General features: G+C 46.2%; 1 protein-coding gene across 1 annotated transcript; it reads right to left on the bottom strand.

Moving 5' to 3' along the window:
* Positions 1-254: 254 nt before the first annotated feature.
* Positions 255-2,030, bottom strand: LOC101755634 (UDP-glycosyltransferase 82A1). Its single transcript, XM_004959327.1, has 2 exons — positions 1,539-2,030; positions 255-1,127 (listed from the first exon to the last, which is right to left on the bottom strand). Exons 1-2 carry the CDS (start codon positions 2,028-2,030, stop codon positions 255-257), a joined length of 1,365 nt encoding a protein of 454 aa, XP_004959384.1.
* Between the last annotated feature and the right edge of the window lie 17,813 nt (positions 2,031-19,843).

Genomic DNA, 19,843 nt, shown 5'->3' with positions numbered 1-19,843 from the left:
CAACTAAGTGGAAAGATAACTAATGAAACTTATTGACCATTCATCAGAGGTTATAAAAGGTGCCACAACATTAAGAGTCTTTTATTGGGGACAGATGTATTGCATGGGAAGCAAAACAATACATATACATAGGGGAATTATTACCAACTTAAAATCAAAATAGACTCCGAAATAAAAAAAAACTTGGGACACATGGACCCTCATTTTATTTGTTTTCCGGTGTTACTTTGTCCTCTTTTGATGTCTTCATTTAGCTAGTTGCTCTTCATTCTCTCCATGAATAGGCTGAGATTCCTCTTGGCAACACACATTGCCTCACCAACCGTGATTGTTTCTCTCATTTTATTGACCATTTGCTGTAAATGCCTTCCTTCATTGCCTTTTATGACTCTTTCAATGCAATCTTTCACATCGCTGCTGTCACTGCTAACCAGCAGAATTCCAATCTCCAACATGTTAACCATGTATGCACAGTTGACGAAATGGTCTGAATTGATCGGGTAGCATATCATGCGAACCCCATGCCGTACAGCTTCCAATGCCGAGTTCCAGCCACAGTGCGTGATATAGCACCCCACTGCCTCGTGCTTCAGAATGTCATCCTGCGGTGCCCACGAGACAATCTTGCCACGGCCGGCTACCTTCTCCATGTACCCGTCAGGGAGGCCTGCTCTCCATGATGGGTGGTTCTTGAGAGCCCACAAGAATGGTTGGCCAGAGGCCTCCAAACCATGTGCGAATCCACTTATTTTCTCAGGTTCCATAGGTGCAGCCCAGCTTCCGAATGAAACGTAGATCACCGAACCAACACTGTGCTGGTCTAACCAGTCAATGCAAGTCTGGTCAGTCTGCCACACTGCAGTAGCCTTCGTCGAGTCGTCATTGAGTAATACCGGCCCGATGGGGAGGATTTCCTGACCCTGTGGTGGATCATACTTGTCAGAGTCGCCACCTTCACTGGGGATAGAGTTGACAAGGATGTAGCTGAGGCTTTTCGCACGATTCGCTATCTGTAACCAGAAGGCTAGTCTTGATTTCTGGGATACTGCGCTATTGCTGATGAGCCATGGAAGATCTTGGAATCTAAGGTTTAACTTAGCCGGCAATATGTCGAGATCTGCAATGTTCTGGTCTTTGTTGCAATTGAAATCTGTTTGCAAGGAAAATCTGTTAGCATATATGAAAATACAGAAAACTATACATAGGCTGAGGCAGTTAAAACCCAACATCACCGTCGTCAAATACCATTATACATATATATAAAGATATATATATATATATATATATCCCAAGACAAGAAGTGGCATGGACTTTTGGTATTTTTGATCTACTGAATAAAGCAAAAAAGGTTTGTTTATCCATACCAGAATGTAGTTAGCGTTTTTTATGTACAGAACTCTAAATTCAGGCTGACTGCGCGCTGACATACTGTTTCAACAAAGGGAATCAGGATGGATGCCTGAAGAGAGGTGCACGAGGCAAATATTCATGGGAACAGAAGGGACATAAAAAGAATTACATCATCGCGCAATATGAACTGAAGGCATACCCGATTCAGAAATGAGACCCTTGTCCATAAGCTCCGGGATTGCCGCCACGGTGCGATAGCTTGCCAGCATCGCCGGCCAAAACCCAACAACCGGCAGGCCGCACCGCGCGGCCACCGGTATCGCCCACGACGCCAGGAGGTCGATAACCAGGCACGAGACGCGGCCGGCCCTTGTGCCGTGCGGCGCCATCAGCATGGCCTCCAGTTGGGCCGGCATGTAGTGCTCCAAGGAATGCAGGAAGCTCGGAGGTCCCGGGGGCTGATCGCCGTCGTCCTGGACGCCGCTGGGTATGGAGACAAAGGCCACCCCCGGGACAGAGTGCTGGCCCATGTGGCGGTGGATGAAGTCAGGCACGGCGACGGTGGCCGAGATGTCCCCGCGGTCCACGAGGATGCGCGCCAGGCGCAGCATCGGGATGACGTGGCCTTGCCCTGGGAATGGCACAAAAATGATGGTGCGCCGCGCGAGCTCGGTGGCCATGCCGCTGTTCGACAGAGGCCGTCCTAAGTTACTCACGCTATTGTGATCCGAGTGGTTTCTCAACTGGATTCAATCGAGAGCGGTACTGTATTTATTGACACAAAACGTGAACTTGATTTGTACCCCTTCGTTCCAAATTTTGCAAGGGGTTTTGGCTTTTCCAAATACGTATCTAGACACACGTTATGTTTAGATACATATGTATCTTAAAAAGAAATCCAAAATCCCATAAAATTTTGAACAGAAAGAGTATGTCCCATTCTTCCTTCTTAAATTAATATGATCCATCCAGCTAAAGTTTAGCTAGCTAATAAATTTTTATAGCTGATGGTATTTGGATCCACAGCTAATTGTTGGTTGTTAAGAATAATTGACCATAATATCCTTCCAGGTCCTTTATTACTCGAAATTTAGGGGCAATATAGTCTTTTTACCCACGTAGCTGGGTTCAACTAGCTAGCTAGATAGTTGTTGGTTTCCCATTAGTTGTAGCGTATTAGCTCCTCAATTAGCTGATCTGTTTGGGTCCATACCTGCTAATATGATGGTGTGCCACACGAGCTCGACGGTCATGCTGCTGTTGGACAGAGGCGCCCATCCTAAGTTACACACATTACTATGTGGGTGGTTTCTCAATAGGCGCAATTGAGGGGCGGTAATGCAAACCATGGACTTGGTTTGTATGCTCCATGTTCCTTCCTTTCTAGCAGGGGTGGGTCCAGCCTATATCAAGGGTATTCAATTGAGTATCCATTTATTTTTTGCCAAACAATTTGCATGTGTGTAGAACACTTTGAAGTTATGACCTCAAACCTATGAATTTATGGATATAATGCTCAACTCTGAGTTATACATTCTATTTGTTATACAATTAGTATTTTGTGATGCTATAACCAATTATGAATGTTAAATCTAGACTTTGGCGGTAATTTCTTTTTCACCATTTGAAATTTTAAATACCCACCCTACAAATCCTCGGCCCCTCCCCCTGCTTCCTAGACAAATATGTCTGGCCATACCTTTAAATTAATAAAATAAAAATATCAGCAGGATACTATTATATCTCTAGTCTATCTCCACGACAGGTAGCTAGAGATCATTTGGAGATGTTATTGCATTAAATACCATTATTACCTGTATAGGAAACGGGATCAACAAAATCATCTCATGAGTGTACTTCATATTCTACTACAGTATTTATTTAGAGGACGTGAAAATGATTCCTTTAGCTAAAAAGAGATAGTTTCTCCTCTATTATGTACTCAACATCGAGTCTAGCTCCAATATAGACATATAGAGATATTCTTGGTTATTGTATTAACTATCAATAGCTGTATGCCTGTATAGGAAATGGGATCAGCAAGTTCATCTCATGAGTGCACTCCTTCATATTATATTTATTTTAGAGGTCATGAAACTTATTTCTAAAAATTATTCATCTAGCTAATTAAAAAGAGATAGCCTATTGCCATGTTTGCAGACTCGCTGGATATCCTTGAGATATTGTTATAAAACATGATAGCAGAAATTGGCTACAGGATCCTATCAGATATACACTGTTGGTGTTTTATATTGGCAAGCCCGTCACGGAAGTACCCGGGGTGGAGTTTTGGTTGGTGGGGTGTCGTCGGAATCAGGAACTTGATGGTCATGTAGGGACGCGATTTAGATAGGTTCGGCCTGCTAGATCGCGTAATACCCTACGTCCTATGTGTCGTTTGCTCGTGTTGTATTGAACTTGTTTGGAGGGGGTCCCTGCCCGCCCTTATATAGTCCGGGGAGTAGGGTTACAGGGTAGCCTTTTACAAAGTCCTAGTCAGTTACGACTACAGAGTCCTACTCTAACTCGGCAGAGTAGTTTCCTTGCCCATCCGACTAGTCCTTCAAGGAGTCCATGTAGGCTATGTTGCCCTGTAGTGTAGTCTCCACGTCCGTAAGTGATTTGAGTACGTCCCTTTGAGTAGGTCCACACAGGTCTTCAGGTAGGCTTGGGGATGTATGGCCGACAAGCCCCGAGTACTTTGTAGTCAAATAAAGCAGTCTCGAGTACTCTGCAGATGTCGCCCGACTAGTCTCTTGGTGCTCGTCGAGTACTCATGTCGCGGTTTAATCTTTCGAGTACCCGAGTACTATCATGCGGCTAGAAGGTACTCTCAGCATCATTTGCTTTTGCTTCAAGTAGTCTTGAAATCTTTATATGGAAGTGCGATGAAAATCGCACTCCATATGGAGTAGCCCCCGAGTCTTAGGTTGAATCGAAGAATTAGGCTGAGGGTCAAATTTGTAACTTCTCTATCTTTCTTTGGTCTTTGAAAAAAATCGGGCGTGGAGCACGCAGCCCTTGAGCACTTGATTGACTACTTCCAGACGATGAAGGGGTCAACCATGGTCAACATGACCGTTGGACTTCAATACCGTGAGAAATCCCATCAGAATCTGTCTGTTGCAATATTACCAGCCGTTTTCCCAAAATCTTGAGGCCGTTTATATCTGTTGCGTTGTCATAAAAGATAAGGTAAAAAACCCTACTGGTTATGCCTCCAACCATTCGCATCTATAAGTCTCCCATCTTAGAACCCTAGCGCGACGCTTGCTCTGCCGCTGCCGCCATTAGCCAAATCCGGCGAACTTGTGCATCAGTATAGTTCCCCCCTTTTCCTCGTATGCATTCGTAGCTTATGCGCATCAAGAAGATGGGGAAGAAGGTCGACAAGTCCAAGGGGAAGGCCGTAGAGGAGTCAAAGAAGGGATCAAAAAAGGGGAAGGAGCCACAACTTCCTCCACCTAAATATGGGCCAACCGATCAGACTGCTCCGCCCAATCCGGGTTCTGCCTGGAAGATGTCGAAGATGAAGAAAGCAGCGATCCAAGATTTGGTGGATGCTAAGTTGCCGCAGGAGGAGAAAATCGTGAATTGGAGGTCTGTGTATGCCAACGCTTGGCAATTTGAGACCCATCCGAAGGAGATGGTCATGTGGGCCCACATTATGGAGAGGGGACTGTCGGGCATGCACCCCAGGCCCATGAGTAGACCTTGGACGGCCCACTAAGGGACGTACTAGGATATGATCAAGACAAGGGGATAGGCGTATCCTACTCGGACTAGTCAAGTATGTGTATGGAAAACTACTCGGGCCATACCGAGTAGAACTCTGTAATAGTACTCGACTAGGACTCGGACTTGTAACCCTGTCCTCCCATGCATATAAGGGTCAGGACCCCCCGTCAAACAAGAACAACTCCAGTTCATCCAAGATCAATACAAACAAACACACAGGACGTAGGGTATTACGCGATCTAGCGGCCTGAACCTGTCTAAATCGTGTTCCCTGCGTCACCATTGATTCCTTGATTCTCGACGATCCTTACCGCATAAAAGACCACCTAGGGTACCCCTAGGCGGGTTGCCGGTCTAAAACACTGACAGCTGGCGCGCCAGGTAGGGGGACTCGTCGAGTTTCTCAGCGCGAACTCAATGGCAACGGTCATCATCAAGCCCGCCTTTGCCATCGAAGTGGGCACAACCTTCGTTTTTGGATCCTAGCTCTGCATCGCCGACGGTGCTGGATCATTCCGGCGCCAGATTGTCAACGCCCAGGAGAAGAAATCGGAGGATTTAGTCAGGAAACATCAAGATTTCAAAACCAACAACCTCGAGTTCGACTTCGAGTCGGACTCGACTTCGGTTCGGACTAGTCGGTCCCAGTCACTTCCCAAACCGACTTCGACTCCAAAATGGTTTCCAAACGGACTCCACAATGCAGCCGAAGCCCACCAGAGTTTCCTTACTCGAATTCAACTCGAACTCGGGAACGACGAAGACGATGACTCCGACTCGGTCTATCTCCCAGAGATACCATTATCTGGTCTAGCCCAAGGACTGGTAATAACTTCAACATCACAAGGCAGATTCGTACATTGGCAAGGTTTGAGACCATCTCTCCTTGCCCGTGACCACGAGTCATGCCTTGTTGCCCATATAGACAACCTCCCGTACCAGGAAGGTGTCCCACTCACTTCCAACCGCGAGGAAAGTTCCAGAGACATTGCAACATCAAGCTTCGGAAGCTACTACCCAGACAGGGAAGTCTTTGTCATTACTCAAAATAACAACCCGGGTACTAGCCAGAACAGAACCCCCAGGCGATTAGCACAACTCGACAACATCTCAGAAGACGAGTCTACAACTGATGCACCACAAAATGAAACCTCCGATCAAAGGAACCAAAGAAGGATGCGCAATGCTACTCGAGCCGAGCGACGGCAGTCGATGGCTACAAATATTCCCATCGCAAACCTTGAAAGAGCTTTCGACGCGGTTCAGGCTCAGGAACATACCACTCCACTTGCAGCAATCGCTTCTATCAATCTTTTAACAACGTTAATGCCTCAAGATAGGGACAATGAAGCCACAGCTCAGCTCATGCAGCGCGACAACGGACTAATCACACAACTCGCGGAGCAAGCTTACAAGCTAGTCGACAAAGAATCACCAATCCCATCTGTTCCTCGCATCGCAGCTCATCAAGAAGGCAGCAGAGGTGCTGCAGCCAACAATAACGATGCTCCAAGAGACGACAATGCAGTCGTCAACCAGCCTCGGCAACACAGCCAAGGCCCAAGCAAACACAATGCCCCAACACGCCATAAGGATGTTGGAGAGGCCAGCTGCACCAACTCGGTCAAAAGTATTCGCCCTACTCGGAAGAACCACGAAGTGTCAAACTTCAGTGATCTACGAGAAATACTCAACGGTCGGCGCGAGCGAGAAGTCGACCACTACAACCACTTTCCTGTTGGAGGTATGCCCTAGAGGCAATCATAGAGATGATGATATTCCATTTGTATCCATGATTTGTATATTGTGTTCATTGAATATCCATTAAAGGCTACTTGAATTGATTTGCAATTATGTGAATTGTATGTGAAACTCTTTACTTGTATGGTTATTCTAAAGTTGTCCCTAGTCGGAGTTCATGTGAGGACACACATGAATATTAGACTAGCACATGTATTAGTTGATGACTATGTTTCACAAGTCATGGACAAGGAGATGTTGAACTAATAATGTGGACACATGTGGAGACATGTGCTGGGACTGACCCAACACGAGAAGTAGTTCTCTCTTTAAACAACATATACGCTTTGTCCTTAGACCTGAGATTGTCGCATGTATTCTAGATGTGGATCGACCTACTTAGGGGCTATCAAACGCTACGCTGTAACAGGGTAGTTATAAAGGTAGCTTTCGGGTTTGTCAAGAAGCATGCTATGAGACATGGTCAATCAAGATGGGATTTGCCCCTCTCTGATTGAGAGTGATATCTCTGGGCCCCTCGAGTGATCGGATCCAAAAATGCATGGCCATGCTACGTACGGTTAAGAGTTAACCTACAAAGGGATTCCGAATCACAGGATCGAGAAAGAGCGGTCGGCTTGAAGCTAGACCAAATATCGTGAGGCAAAGGGAATAGCATGTATATTATGTTGTGATGGTTCGTCTGATATGATCTTCGTGTGCGTATAGGAGTTAAGGGGCTGGAAGCCTAAATTCGGATATGATCCGAGTTGGATTAGGTTTAGAAGTACTAATGGGCCTTGGACCCAGAGGCCCGTCAGGAACCTCTATAAATAGAGGGGTGGGGGCGCCCTAGGGTTTACACCTTTTGGCAAAACACACCTGCCGCGCCTCCCACGCCCTCGCCTGTTGCAACTCGCGGATCTAGCAGTCCGGCTTGCGACGCTTCCTCCCTGCACGTGTGGATACCTTGGAGGTGTTGTGCCTGCAGCACTTGGACGAGCCACGACGAGCCGACGACGAGCCGCGACACCGGAGGCGATCTTGCTGCACGTGGACGAGCTGCTGAGGAGCTGCTGGATGTGACGAGATCGACTACGTACGACTACGTTGATCGACTACGTACGACTACGTGATCGTCTTCACTGCATCGACGCACATCTACATCTTCCGCACCAGTAGTGCGTCGAGTGGTAATCCCGTGATCCTTATACGGCAGTTCTTCCTGGTTATATGCGGTAGAAATTTTGATTTGCGCTAGTGTAGCCTACCTCGTATCCCTACAGTGGTATCAAGAGCCGTAGCTGCTTAGTTTTGGATTCGGGATGTGTGCATATGGAGATACGCGAGTTTTCCGTTTGATTTATGTCCTGGTTTCGTGCCCTTGCTGCAATGGTAGTGTAACGACATACTCCTACCGGTCGGTTTCCGCCATCGGAGTTAAGTGATACACGTAATTCCAGTTGTAGTGAGCAAAGATCAATGTGATTGGTTGAATCGAAATCCAGGTTCATACGCCAGGCGCATGAGATGTGCAATAGTAGATGGGATCTACTACCGGGGTCGGAATTTTGCCGTGTGCATGTGCTTCGGTAAAACAGCCGTAACTTTTCGGTACGATCTCGGATCGAGGCGAATTGTATATGAAAATTGATCTACAGAAAAAGTTACACGTGATTACGACGACTTTGTCGGTTTTGGCGAAATTAGATTTCCCAAATTCGGCCTCTAAGATGGAGTTTCGGGCCTCTGAAGTTTGGAACGTTAGAACGCCTAACTCTGTTTTGCAGGATGTATGTATCTTGTGATCAGTATGGCCCCTTTGTGTATGTGATGCATGTGTGTAACTCATTCGTGACCTGCGTGTCGCGCGTATGGCAACACGGCAGGAGCCATAAGTGTTGTCACCTTAATGTATTTAATGGTCTGCGTACCAATCTGTGATGATCCAAGCAACTATGTAATCTTCATTACTAGCTTCCTTACTAGCTATTAGGCGTAATAGCATGTTCTAGTTCTTGGAGGACTCATCACCAGAAGGATGGCGCACATGGAACATGGAGATGGAGATCACCATGGTGAACAGATTCTATGGAGATGGAGATCGCCATATGAAAATGGGCCATACTGTGTCACAACTGTGTGAATGCTATTCTGTTTATGTTTTACTTTCTGCATGCTGTGATGTTAGAAGTAGAACGATCCCTCACAAAGTTTAAGTTAGTATGCCCTCCCAACTAAAACTTGCAGCGTCCCATGTCTTGTACAATTAGTGGTGGGTCTATGAAATTAGGGTGCCACTAGTTTTCCTTGACTAGACGGGTTTGTGTCGGACACTTACACGCATAAGGGTTGGTTTGCTTAACAAGGTTATCTTAACGGTTAAGGACCTTGGGGCATAAAGGTTGGGTGCCGAGACATAGAGATGTCACCCAACAACAGGAGTCATATGTGATATGATTAGCAAAAGTTGCTTACCGATCTACCTCGTTTGCTAGCGGTGATGCTAAAGCTCACTAGTAGACTTGTTAGTTGTGGATCCTGAATCATTAAGTTTCAATAGAGGGATATTGAATTTAGTGGGAGTAGATTCTGTTAAAATAGTTTAATATGATTTACTCTATCATGGATACATTTGTCTTAGTGTATTTTGCATTACTTTGTTGTAGATTAAATGGCACCTAGCAGCACTACACCGTTTGCTTTGCGTTCGGTCCTTGAGAAGGACAAGTTGAATGGAACAAATTACTCGGATTGGATCCGTAACCTGAGAATTGTTCTCAGGGCTGAGAAAAAGGAAGATGTTCTAGACAACCCACTACCAGAAGAACCTGCTGATGATGCACCCGCTGCTGCTAAGAATGCTTACAAGAAAGCATGTGATGCTAACCTCGAAGTAAGCTACCTTATGCTTGCTTGCATGGAACCTGAGCTGCAGATGCAGTTTGAAACAAACCATGAGGCGCACGATATGATCGTGGCGCTTAGAGACATGTTCCAAACACAGGCCAGGACTGAAAGGTTCAATGTGTCTAAGGTCTTTGTTGAGAGCAAGCTAGCAGAAGGCGCAGCAGTAGGACCACACGTAATCAAGATGGTTGGTTACACTCAACGGTTGGAGAAGCTGGGCTTCCCACTAGGCCAAGAGTTGGCCACTGATTTCATTCTTTCGTCTCTTCCGCCTAGCTATGGGAACTTCATCTCGAACTACCATATGCATGGGACGGAGAAGGGTTTGAATGAGGTGTGTGGCATGCTTAAAACAGCAGAGGCTGACATCAAGAAAAGCGCTAGTACTAGCCATGTGATGGCTATACAGAACAAGCCTAGCTTTAAGAAGAAGGGCAATTCTTGGAAGAAGAAGGGCAAGGCTGGAACATCCAAGCCAAACCCACCGCCCAAGGTTAAAGCTGGACCTGGACCTGCTCCAGACAAAGAGTGCTTTTACTGTCATGAACTTGGTCACTGGAAGAGAAACTGCAAGCAGTACCTAGCTTCCTTGAAGAATGGCGGAAGTAAGAGTACTTCTACCTCAGGTACGCTTGTTGTTAATGTTATAGACAACATATTTCTCGCTGATACAATTATTAATTCTTGGATATTTGATACCGGATCGGTTGCTCATATTTGCAATTCGATGCAGGGAATGATAAGAAGTAGAAGCGTGGAAAGAGGAGAAGTTGATTTCCGCGTGGGCAATAATGCAAGAGTTGCTGCGTTGACCGTCGGGATGATGCAACTCTACCTCCCGTCAGGATTTATTATGGAGTTGAATAATTGTTATTTCGTTCCTAGTTTAAGTCGAAACATTTTGTCTCCTTCATGCTTGATGAAGGATGGTTATTCATTTGCGAGTGAAAACAATGGTTGTGTGATCTCTAAGAATAATATGTTTATGGCTTTTGCACCCATTGTGAATGGATTATTTGTTTTAAATCTTGATGGTTCACCTGTCTGTAATGTAAGTGCTAAAAGGCCTCGGCCTAATGATTTGAGTCCTACCTACTTGTGGCATTGTCGTTTGGGTCATATAAGTGAAAAGCGCATGAAGAAGCTCCATTCTGATGGACTTGTAACTTCGTTTGATTTTGAATCATACGAGACATGTGAGGCTTGCTTGCTAGGCAAGATGACCAAGACGCCTTTCACAGGATTTCCTGAGAGAGCAGTAGACTTGTTGGAACTCGTACATAGTGATGTATGCGGACCAATGAGCACGACGGCTAGAGGAGGATTCCAATACTTCATAACTTTCACTGATGATTTTAGTAGATATGGCTATGTCTACTTGATGAGGCACAAGTCTGAAACCTTTGAAAAGTTCAAGGAATTTCAGAATGAAGTTGAAAATCAGCATGGCAAGAAAATTAAGGCCTTACGATCTGATCGTGGAGGCGAGTATTTGAGCCACGAGTTTAGCAATCATCTAAAGAGTTGCGGAATTGTTCCACAACTTACGCCGCCTGGAACACCTCAGAGAAACGGTGTATCCGAGCGAAGTAATCAAACTTTGTTAGACATGGTTCGATCAATGATGAGCCAGTCGGACCTACCGTTGTCATTTTGGGGATACGCTCTAGAAACAACAGCTTTCACACTTAATAGGGTACCATCTAAATCCGTAGTTAAGACACCATATGAGATATGGACTGGAAAGGTTCCTAGTTTGTCTTTTCTAAAGATTTGGGGATGTGAAGTCTTCGTCAAGCGACTTCAGTCGCACAAGATCACATCCAAGTCAGATAAGTGCATTTTCGTGGGATATCCAAAGGAAACTTTGGGATATTATTTCTACAACCGATCAGAAGGCAAAGTGTTTGTCGCTCGGAACGGGGTTTTCCTAGAGAAAGAGTTTCTCAAAGGAGAAAAGAGTGGAAAGACAGTGCATCTTGAAGAAGTTCAAGATGAGCCGATCGGGCAAGAACCAATGAGTGATGCTAATGTAGCAGAACAAGTTGAGATACCCATGGCAAGAGAAGCACCGCCACAACCACGAAGGTCAGCAAGGCTCCGCGAAATGCGGGAAATATTATTGTTGGACAATGATGAGCCTGCGACATATGCAGAAGCAATGATGGACCCAGACTCCGAAAAATGGCAGAGTGCCATGCAATCCGAAATAGAGTCCATGGGAGACAATCAAGTTTGGAACTTGGTTGACCCGCCTGATGGTGTTAAAGCCATAGAGTGCAAGTGGATCTATAAGAAGAAAAAGGACATGGATGGAAATGTTCACATCTATAAAGCACGACTTGTCGCAAAAGGTTTTCGACAAGTTCAAGGAGTTGACTACGACGAGACCTTCTCGCCCGTAGTGATGCTTAAGTCCATTCGGATTATTCTAGCTATAGCTGCATATTTCGACTATGAGATATGGCAGATGGATGTCAAGACAGCTTTCCTGAATGGAAACCTAGCTGAGGACGTGTATATGATACAACCCGAGGGTTTTGTCGATCCGAAAAATGCTGGAAGGGTATGCAACCTTCAGAGATCCATTTATGGATTGAAGCAAGCATCTAGGAGTTGGAACATTCGTTTTGATGAAGTGGTCAAAGGGTTTGACTTCACCAAGAACGAAGAAGAGTCTTGTGTTTACAAGAAGGTTAGTGGGAGCTTTGTAGTATTTCTAATCTTATATGTGGATGACATATTACTGATTGGAAATAACATTTCTATGCTTGAGTCCGTAAAGACTTCACTGAAAAATAGTTTTTCGATGAAGGACTTAGGGGAAGCGGCATATATTCTGGGCATTAAGATCTATAGAGATAGATCGAGAAGGCTTATAGGTTTAAGCCAAGATACTTACATTGACAAAGTGTTGAAGCGGTTAAGCATGGAAGAGGCAAAGAAAGGGTTCTTGCCTATGTCACATGGCATACATCTCAGCAAAACTCAGTGTCCTTCGACTGCTGATGAGCGGGATCACATGAGTAGAGTGCCATATGCCTCGGCTATTGGACCTATCATGTATGCAATGATAAGTACTCGCCCAGATGTTTTATATGCGCTAAGTATGACAAGCAGACACCAATCTGATCCAGGTGAGAGTCACTGTACAGCGGTGAAAAACATTCTTAAGTACTTGAGAAGGACTAAAGATATGTTCCTCGTCTATGGAGGTGAGGAGGAGCTCGTTGTAACAGGTTACACCGATGCTAGTTTCCAAACCGACAGAGATGATTCAAAGTCACAATCAGGATTTGTGTTCACACTGAATGGTGGTGCTGTTAGTTGGAAGAGTTCCAAGCAGAAGACGGTGGCCGATTCTACGACAGAAGCCGAGTACATCGCGGCTTCGGAAGCCGCGAAGGAAGGTGTTTGGATAAGGAATTTCCTCTTTGAGCTTGGTGTGTTCCCGAATGCGTCCAGCCCATTGAATCTCTACTGTGATAATAATGGGGCAATTGCGCAAGCAAAGGAGCCAAGGAACCACCAGAAGAACAAACACGTAATGCGGCGATTTCATCTCATTCGAGACTTCGTTAACCGAGGTGAGATCAAGATATGCAAAATACACACGGATCTGAACATTTCTGATCCGTTGACAAAACCACTCCCGCAGGCTAAGCATGATGCGCATGTAAGAGCTATGGGTACTAGGTACCTTCTAGATTGACTCTAGTGCAAGTGGGAGACTGTTGGAGGTATGCCCTAGAGGCAATCATAGAGATGATGATATTCCATTTGTATCCATGATTTGTATATTGTGTTCATTGAATATCCATTAAAGGCTACTTGAATTGATTTGCAATTATGTGAATTGTATGTGAAACTCTTTACTTGTATGGTTATTCTAAAGTTGTCCCTAGTCGGAGTTCATGTGAGGACACACATGAATATTAGACTAACACATGTATTAGTTGATGACTATGTTTCACAAGTCATGGACATGGAGATGTTGAACTAATAATGTGGACACATGTGGAGACATGTGCTGGGACTGACCCAACACGAGAAGTAGTTCTCTCTTTAAACAACATATACGCTTTGTCCTTAGACCTGAGATTGTCGCATGTATTCTAGATGTGGATCGACCTACTTAGGGGCTATCAAACGCTACGCCGTAACAGGGTAGTTATAAAGGTAGCTTTCAGGTTTGTCAAGAAGCATGCTATGAGACATGGTCAATCAAGATGGGATTTGCCCCTCTCTGATTGAGAGTGATATCTCTGGGCCCCTCGAGTGATCGGATCCGAAAATGCATGGCCATGCTACGTACGGTTAAGAGTTAACCTACAGAGGGATGCTACGTACGGTTAAGAGTTAACCTACAGAGGGATTCCGAATCACAGGATCGAGAAAGAGTGGTCGGCTTGAAGCTAGACCAAATATCGTGAGGCAAAGGGAATAGCATGTATATTATGTTGTGATGGTTCGTCTGATATGATCTTCGTGTGTGTATAGGAGTTGGCACGTCTTGCTAGAGGCCGTTACCGACTATTGGGCCGAATAGGAGTACTCGGGCCATGTCTATACGTATCCGAACCCATAGGGTCACACACTTAAGGGGCTGGAAGCCTAAATTCGGATCTGATCCGAGTTGGATTAGGTTTAGAAGTACTAATGGGCCTCAGACCCAGAGGCCCGTCAGGAACCTCTATAAATAGAGGGGTGGGGGCGCCCTAGGGTTTACACCTTTTGGCAAAACACACCTGCCGCGCCTCCCACGCCCTCGCCTGTTGCAACTCGCGGATCTAGCAGTCCGGCTTGCGACGCTTCCTCCGTGCACGTGTGGATACCTTGGAGGTGTTGCGCCTGCAGCACTTGGATGAGCTATCGACGAGCCGCCGACGAGCCACGACGAGCCGACGACGAGCCGCGGCACCGGAGGCGATCTTGCTGCACGTGGACGAGCTGCTGAGGAGCTGCTGGACGTGACGAGATCGACTACGTACGACTACGTGATCGTCTTCACTGCATCGACGCACATCTACATCTTCCGCACCAGTAGTGCGTCGAGTGGTAATCCCATGATCCTTATATGGCAGTTCTTCCTGGTTATACACGGTAGAAATTTTGATTTGCGCTAGTGTAGCCTACCTCGTATCCCTACATTTCCTGCTTTCACAAATCGGGTAATGAAGACAAGACTACCCGAGAAGTTCAAGCCAACAGGGATCAGCAAGTATGATGGCAAGCAAGACCCTACTCAATGGCTATGATGTTACTCTTTGGCAGTCCAAGCAGCCGGGGGCAATAACGACACCAAAGTCATCCACTTTCCCATCTGCATGGAACCTGCACCATTGACATGGCTCGAGTCACTCAAGCCCAAATCAATCGACTCTTGGGCAGATTTGACAAAGGCTTTCACCAACAATTATGCCAGCTCTATGGCTCGACCAGGCAACAAGATCGACTTAAGTCAAATTAAGCAAAAAGAAGGCGAAACCTTACGCGACTATTTGTGACGATTCTTCGAAAAGAAGGCAACCATAGTTGACATTTCAGAAGCAGACGTCATCGAGTGCTTCCAGAACGGACTCTACGATCAACGAACATACCAAGACTTCGGTCGACGACGACCAGCTAATGTCAAAGACCTTAAAGTTATGGTACAACAGTGGGCAGATGAAGAGGACAAAGAGCGAGAACGGTTCGGCTCCCATCGCAACCATGGACGCGACAACAACAACAACAATGACCAGGACAAAACTCGACATAATGACACTTGAAACAACTTTTCGAGTAATCACAACCACAAAAGGAAGCCCGACAACACTGTTGCTGCCATGACCAACTCCGGGAAAAAGGGATCCCGCAAAAACGATGAAGGTCCGACCTTCACCGAACTACTCAAAAAGCAGTGCCCATGGCACCCGACTAGCAAACACTCGGCAATAGACTGTTACAGCATGCGCCGAGTAATTCAAGACTTACCCGCACCACCACCCCCTGAAGATTACACCAAGAAAAAGGATAAGGGCAAGAACAAAGTCCACAACGATGACGAAGAAGAAGGCGACTTCCAGACCGCCTCTAAGACAGTCAACGTCATCTTTGGCGGAATCCCAGGCACCGCATCCAAGCGAGCCAGCAAACTCGTACTCAAGGAGATCATGGCCATCGAACCAACAGATCCAACACCGCTAAAGTGGTCAGAAGTGCCCATATCCTTCAGCAGAAAGGATCAATGGACCAAGTTCTCAGAACCAGGACGGTTCCCTCTAGTACTTGACCCCGTGGTGGCAGGATCGAAGCTAACAAAAGTATTCATCGACGGTGGAAGTGGACTCAACGTCATTTTCGCTAAAACATTGAGGAAGATGTGCCTCGACGTAATCGAAATGCTCACTCCAACAGATTCACCTTTCTACGGCATCGTACCTGGAAATGCAGCTATACCACTAGGACAAGTCATCCTCCCAGTCACATTTGGAACTAAGGAACACTACCATACAGAGTACATCAGATTTGAAGTCACCGACTTCGAGACATCTTACCACGCCATACTCGGAAGGCCAGCACTCGCCAAGTTCATGACCATACCACATTATGTTTACTTGGTACTCAAAATGCCAGGCCCTAAGGGAGAACTAATGCTACGGGGAGATCTACGGCGATCTTACGAATGCGACGCCGAAGCCGTCGAGATCGCCGCGACTTCTCAAGCACCTAGCCCTATGCAACAAGTCTTCACCGCTTCAAAGAAACTTCATCCCACTGAACTCGAGATCCCAGAAAACAAGTCGGGGTCCACAAAAGTAAAGCCTGCAAGCTAGAAAGACTTCAAAGCAGTCGATCTCCACACAGGCGACCCTTCCAAGACAACCCTGATCGGAACAGGGCTAGATCCTAAATAGGAATCCGTGCTCGTCAGTTTCCTTCAGGATAACCACGACATCTTCGCTTGGAAACCAGCTGACATGCCTGGTGTGCCCAAGGAGCTGATCGAGCACTCTCTGAACGTTGATCCCAAAGCTACTCCAAAATGGTAGTGGCTTCGCAGATTCGCTCAAGATAGACGAGAAGCAATCAAAAAAGAGTTAGCCAAGCTACTTGCAGCAGGGTTCATCAAAGAAGTCTTTCACCCTGACTGGCTAGCCAACCCCGTACTCGTTCGCAAAAAGAACAACAAGTAGAGAATGTGCGTCGACTACACCGACGTCAACAAGCAATGTCCAAAAGACCCTTTCGGACTACCCAGGATCGACCAAGTGGTCGACTTCACTGCTGGGTGCGCTTTACTATGTTTTCTCGATTGCTACTCAGGCTATCATCAGATAAGCCTCAAGGAAGAACATCAAGCTAAAACAGCTTTCATCACACCATTCGGAGCTTTCTGCTATAAAATAATGTCCTTCGAACTAAAAAACGCAGAGGCAACCTATCAACGAGCTATACAGATGTGCTTCGAAAAGCAACTCCACCGCAATGTCGAAGCTTATGTCGATGACGTAGTCGTCAAAACAAGAAACCAGGAGGAACTCATCGCCGATCTAGAGGAAACTTTCTCTGGTCTACGAGCTTTCCGATGGAAACTCAATCCTACTAAGTGCATCTTCGGAGTACCTTCTGGCAAGTTACTCGGGTTCATCATTAGCCATCGCGGCATTGAGGCCAACCTGGAGAAAATTTCTGCCATCACAAACATGCAAGCACCAGCTAGCATCAAGGATGTGCAGAAACTCACAGGCTGCATGGCCGCTCTCAATCGGTTCATCTCGAGACTTGGAGAACGGGGACTACCCTTCTTCAAGCTTCTCAAACGCCAGGACAAGTTCAAATGGACAGAAGAGGCATACAAGGCTCTGACGCAACTCTAAGACTTTCTGTCAAAGCCTCCTGTACTCACTACTCCATCTCCAAATGAAGACTTGCTCCTATACATATCAGCTACTACTCATGTCGTCAGCATGGCAATAGTAGTTGAACGGTCTGAACCAGGCCACGCTTACAAGGTCCAAAGATATGTTTACTCGGACTCCAAAACTCGGTACTCACCGATACAAAAACTTCCGAAAACTGCGCCATTATTTCCAAGAACACAACATCACAGTCATTTCTGACTTCCCACTCGGCGAAATTCTCCATAACAGAGACGCCACGGGTAGAATCTCCGAATGGGCAGTTGAACTCGGAGCTCTAACCTTGGACTTCAAACCAAGAACAACCATCAAATCCCAAGCTCTGGTCGACTTCGTGGCTGAATGGACAGAAAATCAAGTACCAACACCAGTCGAGCGGCCAGAACATTGGGTAATGTATTTCAACGGATCCCTCAAACTCGAAGGGGCCGGTGCAGGCGTACTCCTCATCTCCCCAAAGGGAGACCAGCTCAAATATGTACTGCAAATCTTCTGGGAGGCATCAAACAACGAAGCCGAGTATGAAGCACTACTAGACGGCCTTCGCCTTGCAATCTCCCTCGGGATTAAAAGACTACTGGTGTACGGCGATTCACTAGTCGTTATAAACCAAGTCAATGACGAGTGGGACCGAAACAAGGATAATATGGACGCTTATTGCAAAGAAGTCCACAAACTGGAAAACAAGTTCTCAGGCCTGGAATTTCATCACATCATTCGCGACAACAACGTAGCCGCCGACATCTTATCCAAAATGGGCTCAACTCGTGCAGAGGTTCCAGCAGGAATCTTCGTACACGACCTGCACAAACCGTCCATACCTGAACAAGTTACACCTCCAGTAGTCCAGACTACTGATGTTACTCGAGAAATCATGATGACAGAAGTCGACTGTAGGACACCCTTCATCGACTATATCAAGGATCACAAGCTACCCTCTGACAAAAATCAAGCTGAACAAATCTCCTGGCGAATAAAAAATTACGTTCTAGTCGGAGACAAGCTCTACAGGAAAAGTGCATCATCACGGGTACTCATGAAGTGTGTTACCCGTGAAGATGGCCAAGAAATCTTAGAAGAAATTCACAAGGGAATCTGCGGCAACCACGCATCTTCACGAACAATAGTGGGCAAGGCTTTCAGAGCATGTTTCTACTAGCCAATGGCTTTGGCTGATGCTAAACAGCTAGTTCGGAAGTGCAAAGTTTGTCAATTCTTTACTAAACAGTAGCATGTACCGGCCTACAAGCTAGTCACAATACCTCCAACATGGCCGTTTGCCTGCTGGGGGCTCGACATGATAGGGCCATTGCCAACTGCGCCAGGAGGATTCAACCGAGTACTCGTGGCAATCGACAAGTTCACCAAGTGGATCAAGGTCAAACCAGTCACTTGCCCTAAGGCAGATCGAGTCCTCGACTTCTTGGACGACATCGTACACCATTACAGTTTTCCAAACAGGATCATCACCGACCTAGGGTCAAACTTCAACAATCACAACTTTTGGGAATACTGTAAGAACAGCGGAATTGACGTTCGCTATGTCTCGGTTGCTCACCCGCGAGCCAATGGACAAGTCGAGCGTGCCAATGGCATGATACTCGAAGCTCTCAAGAAACGACTACATGACGTCGGCAACACCAAAGGAGGCAAATGGCTCAAGGAATTACCCAATGCTATATGGGGGCTACGAACCCAACCATGCAAGACTACTGGGCTCTCGCCCTATTTCCTCATGTATGGCTCAGAAGCTATATTACCCGCCGATATCATGTGACAATCTCCCTCAGTTGGACAATACAATGAAGAACTGGCAGAAGAAACAAGGCGAACAGATCTAGACAGTCTAGAAGAAGCAAGATGCGCAGCACTAGTGCAATCTGCCAGATACCTTGATGGGTTAAGATGTTACCATGACCGCAACATCAAAGAACGATCTTTCAACTTGGGCGACATGGTCCTCAAACGAATCCAAGACACGTCAGGGTTGCATAAACTCAATTCGCCATGGGAGGGTCCTTACATCGTATCAAAGGTTACGGGACCCGAATCTTACCGACTACAAGAACTCTCAGGAGAACAAGTACCAAACTCTTGGAATATAGAACACCTTTGTCGCTACTACCCGTAGCAGCACCTGAGTAATTGCTTCAAAGCAAAAACTTATGTCAACTACTCAAGCCAATAGCTCGGCTACCGAC

The sequence above is a fragment of the Setaria italica genome, chromosome II (assembly GCF_000263155.2).
Source record: "Setaria italica strain Yugu1 chromosome II, Setaria_italica_v2.0, whole genome shotgun sequence".
Taxonomy (NCBI): Eukaryota; Viridiplantae; Streptophyta; class Magnoliopsida; order Poales; family Poaceae; genus Setaria; species Setaria italica.
Note: the sequence above shows the minus strand (reverse complement) of the source record. Positions and strands in the feature narration are given on the sequence as shown.

Bases quoted from the DNA above. Each gene is read 5' to 3' on its own strand.
- LOC101755634 (XM_004959327.1), bottom strand. From the start codon at position 2,030: ATGGCCACCGAGCTCGCGCGGCGCACCATCATTTTTGTGCCATTCCCA. The intron at 1,128-1,538 runs GTTCATATTGCG...AACAAAGACCAG, and splicing joins CTGAATCGGGTATGCCTTCA to AACATTGCAGATCTCGACAT.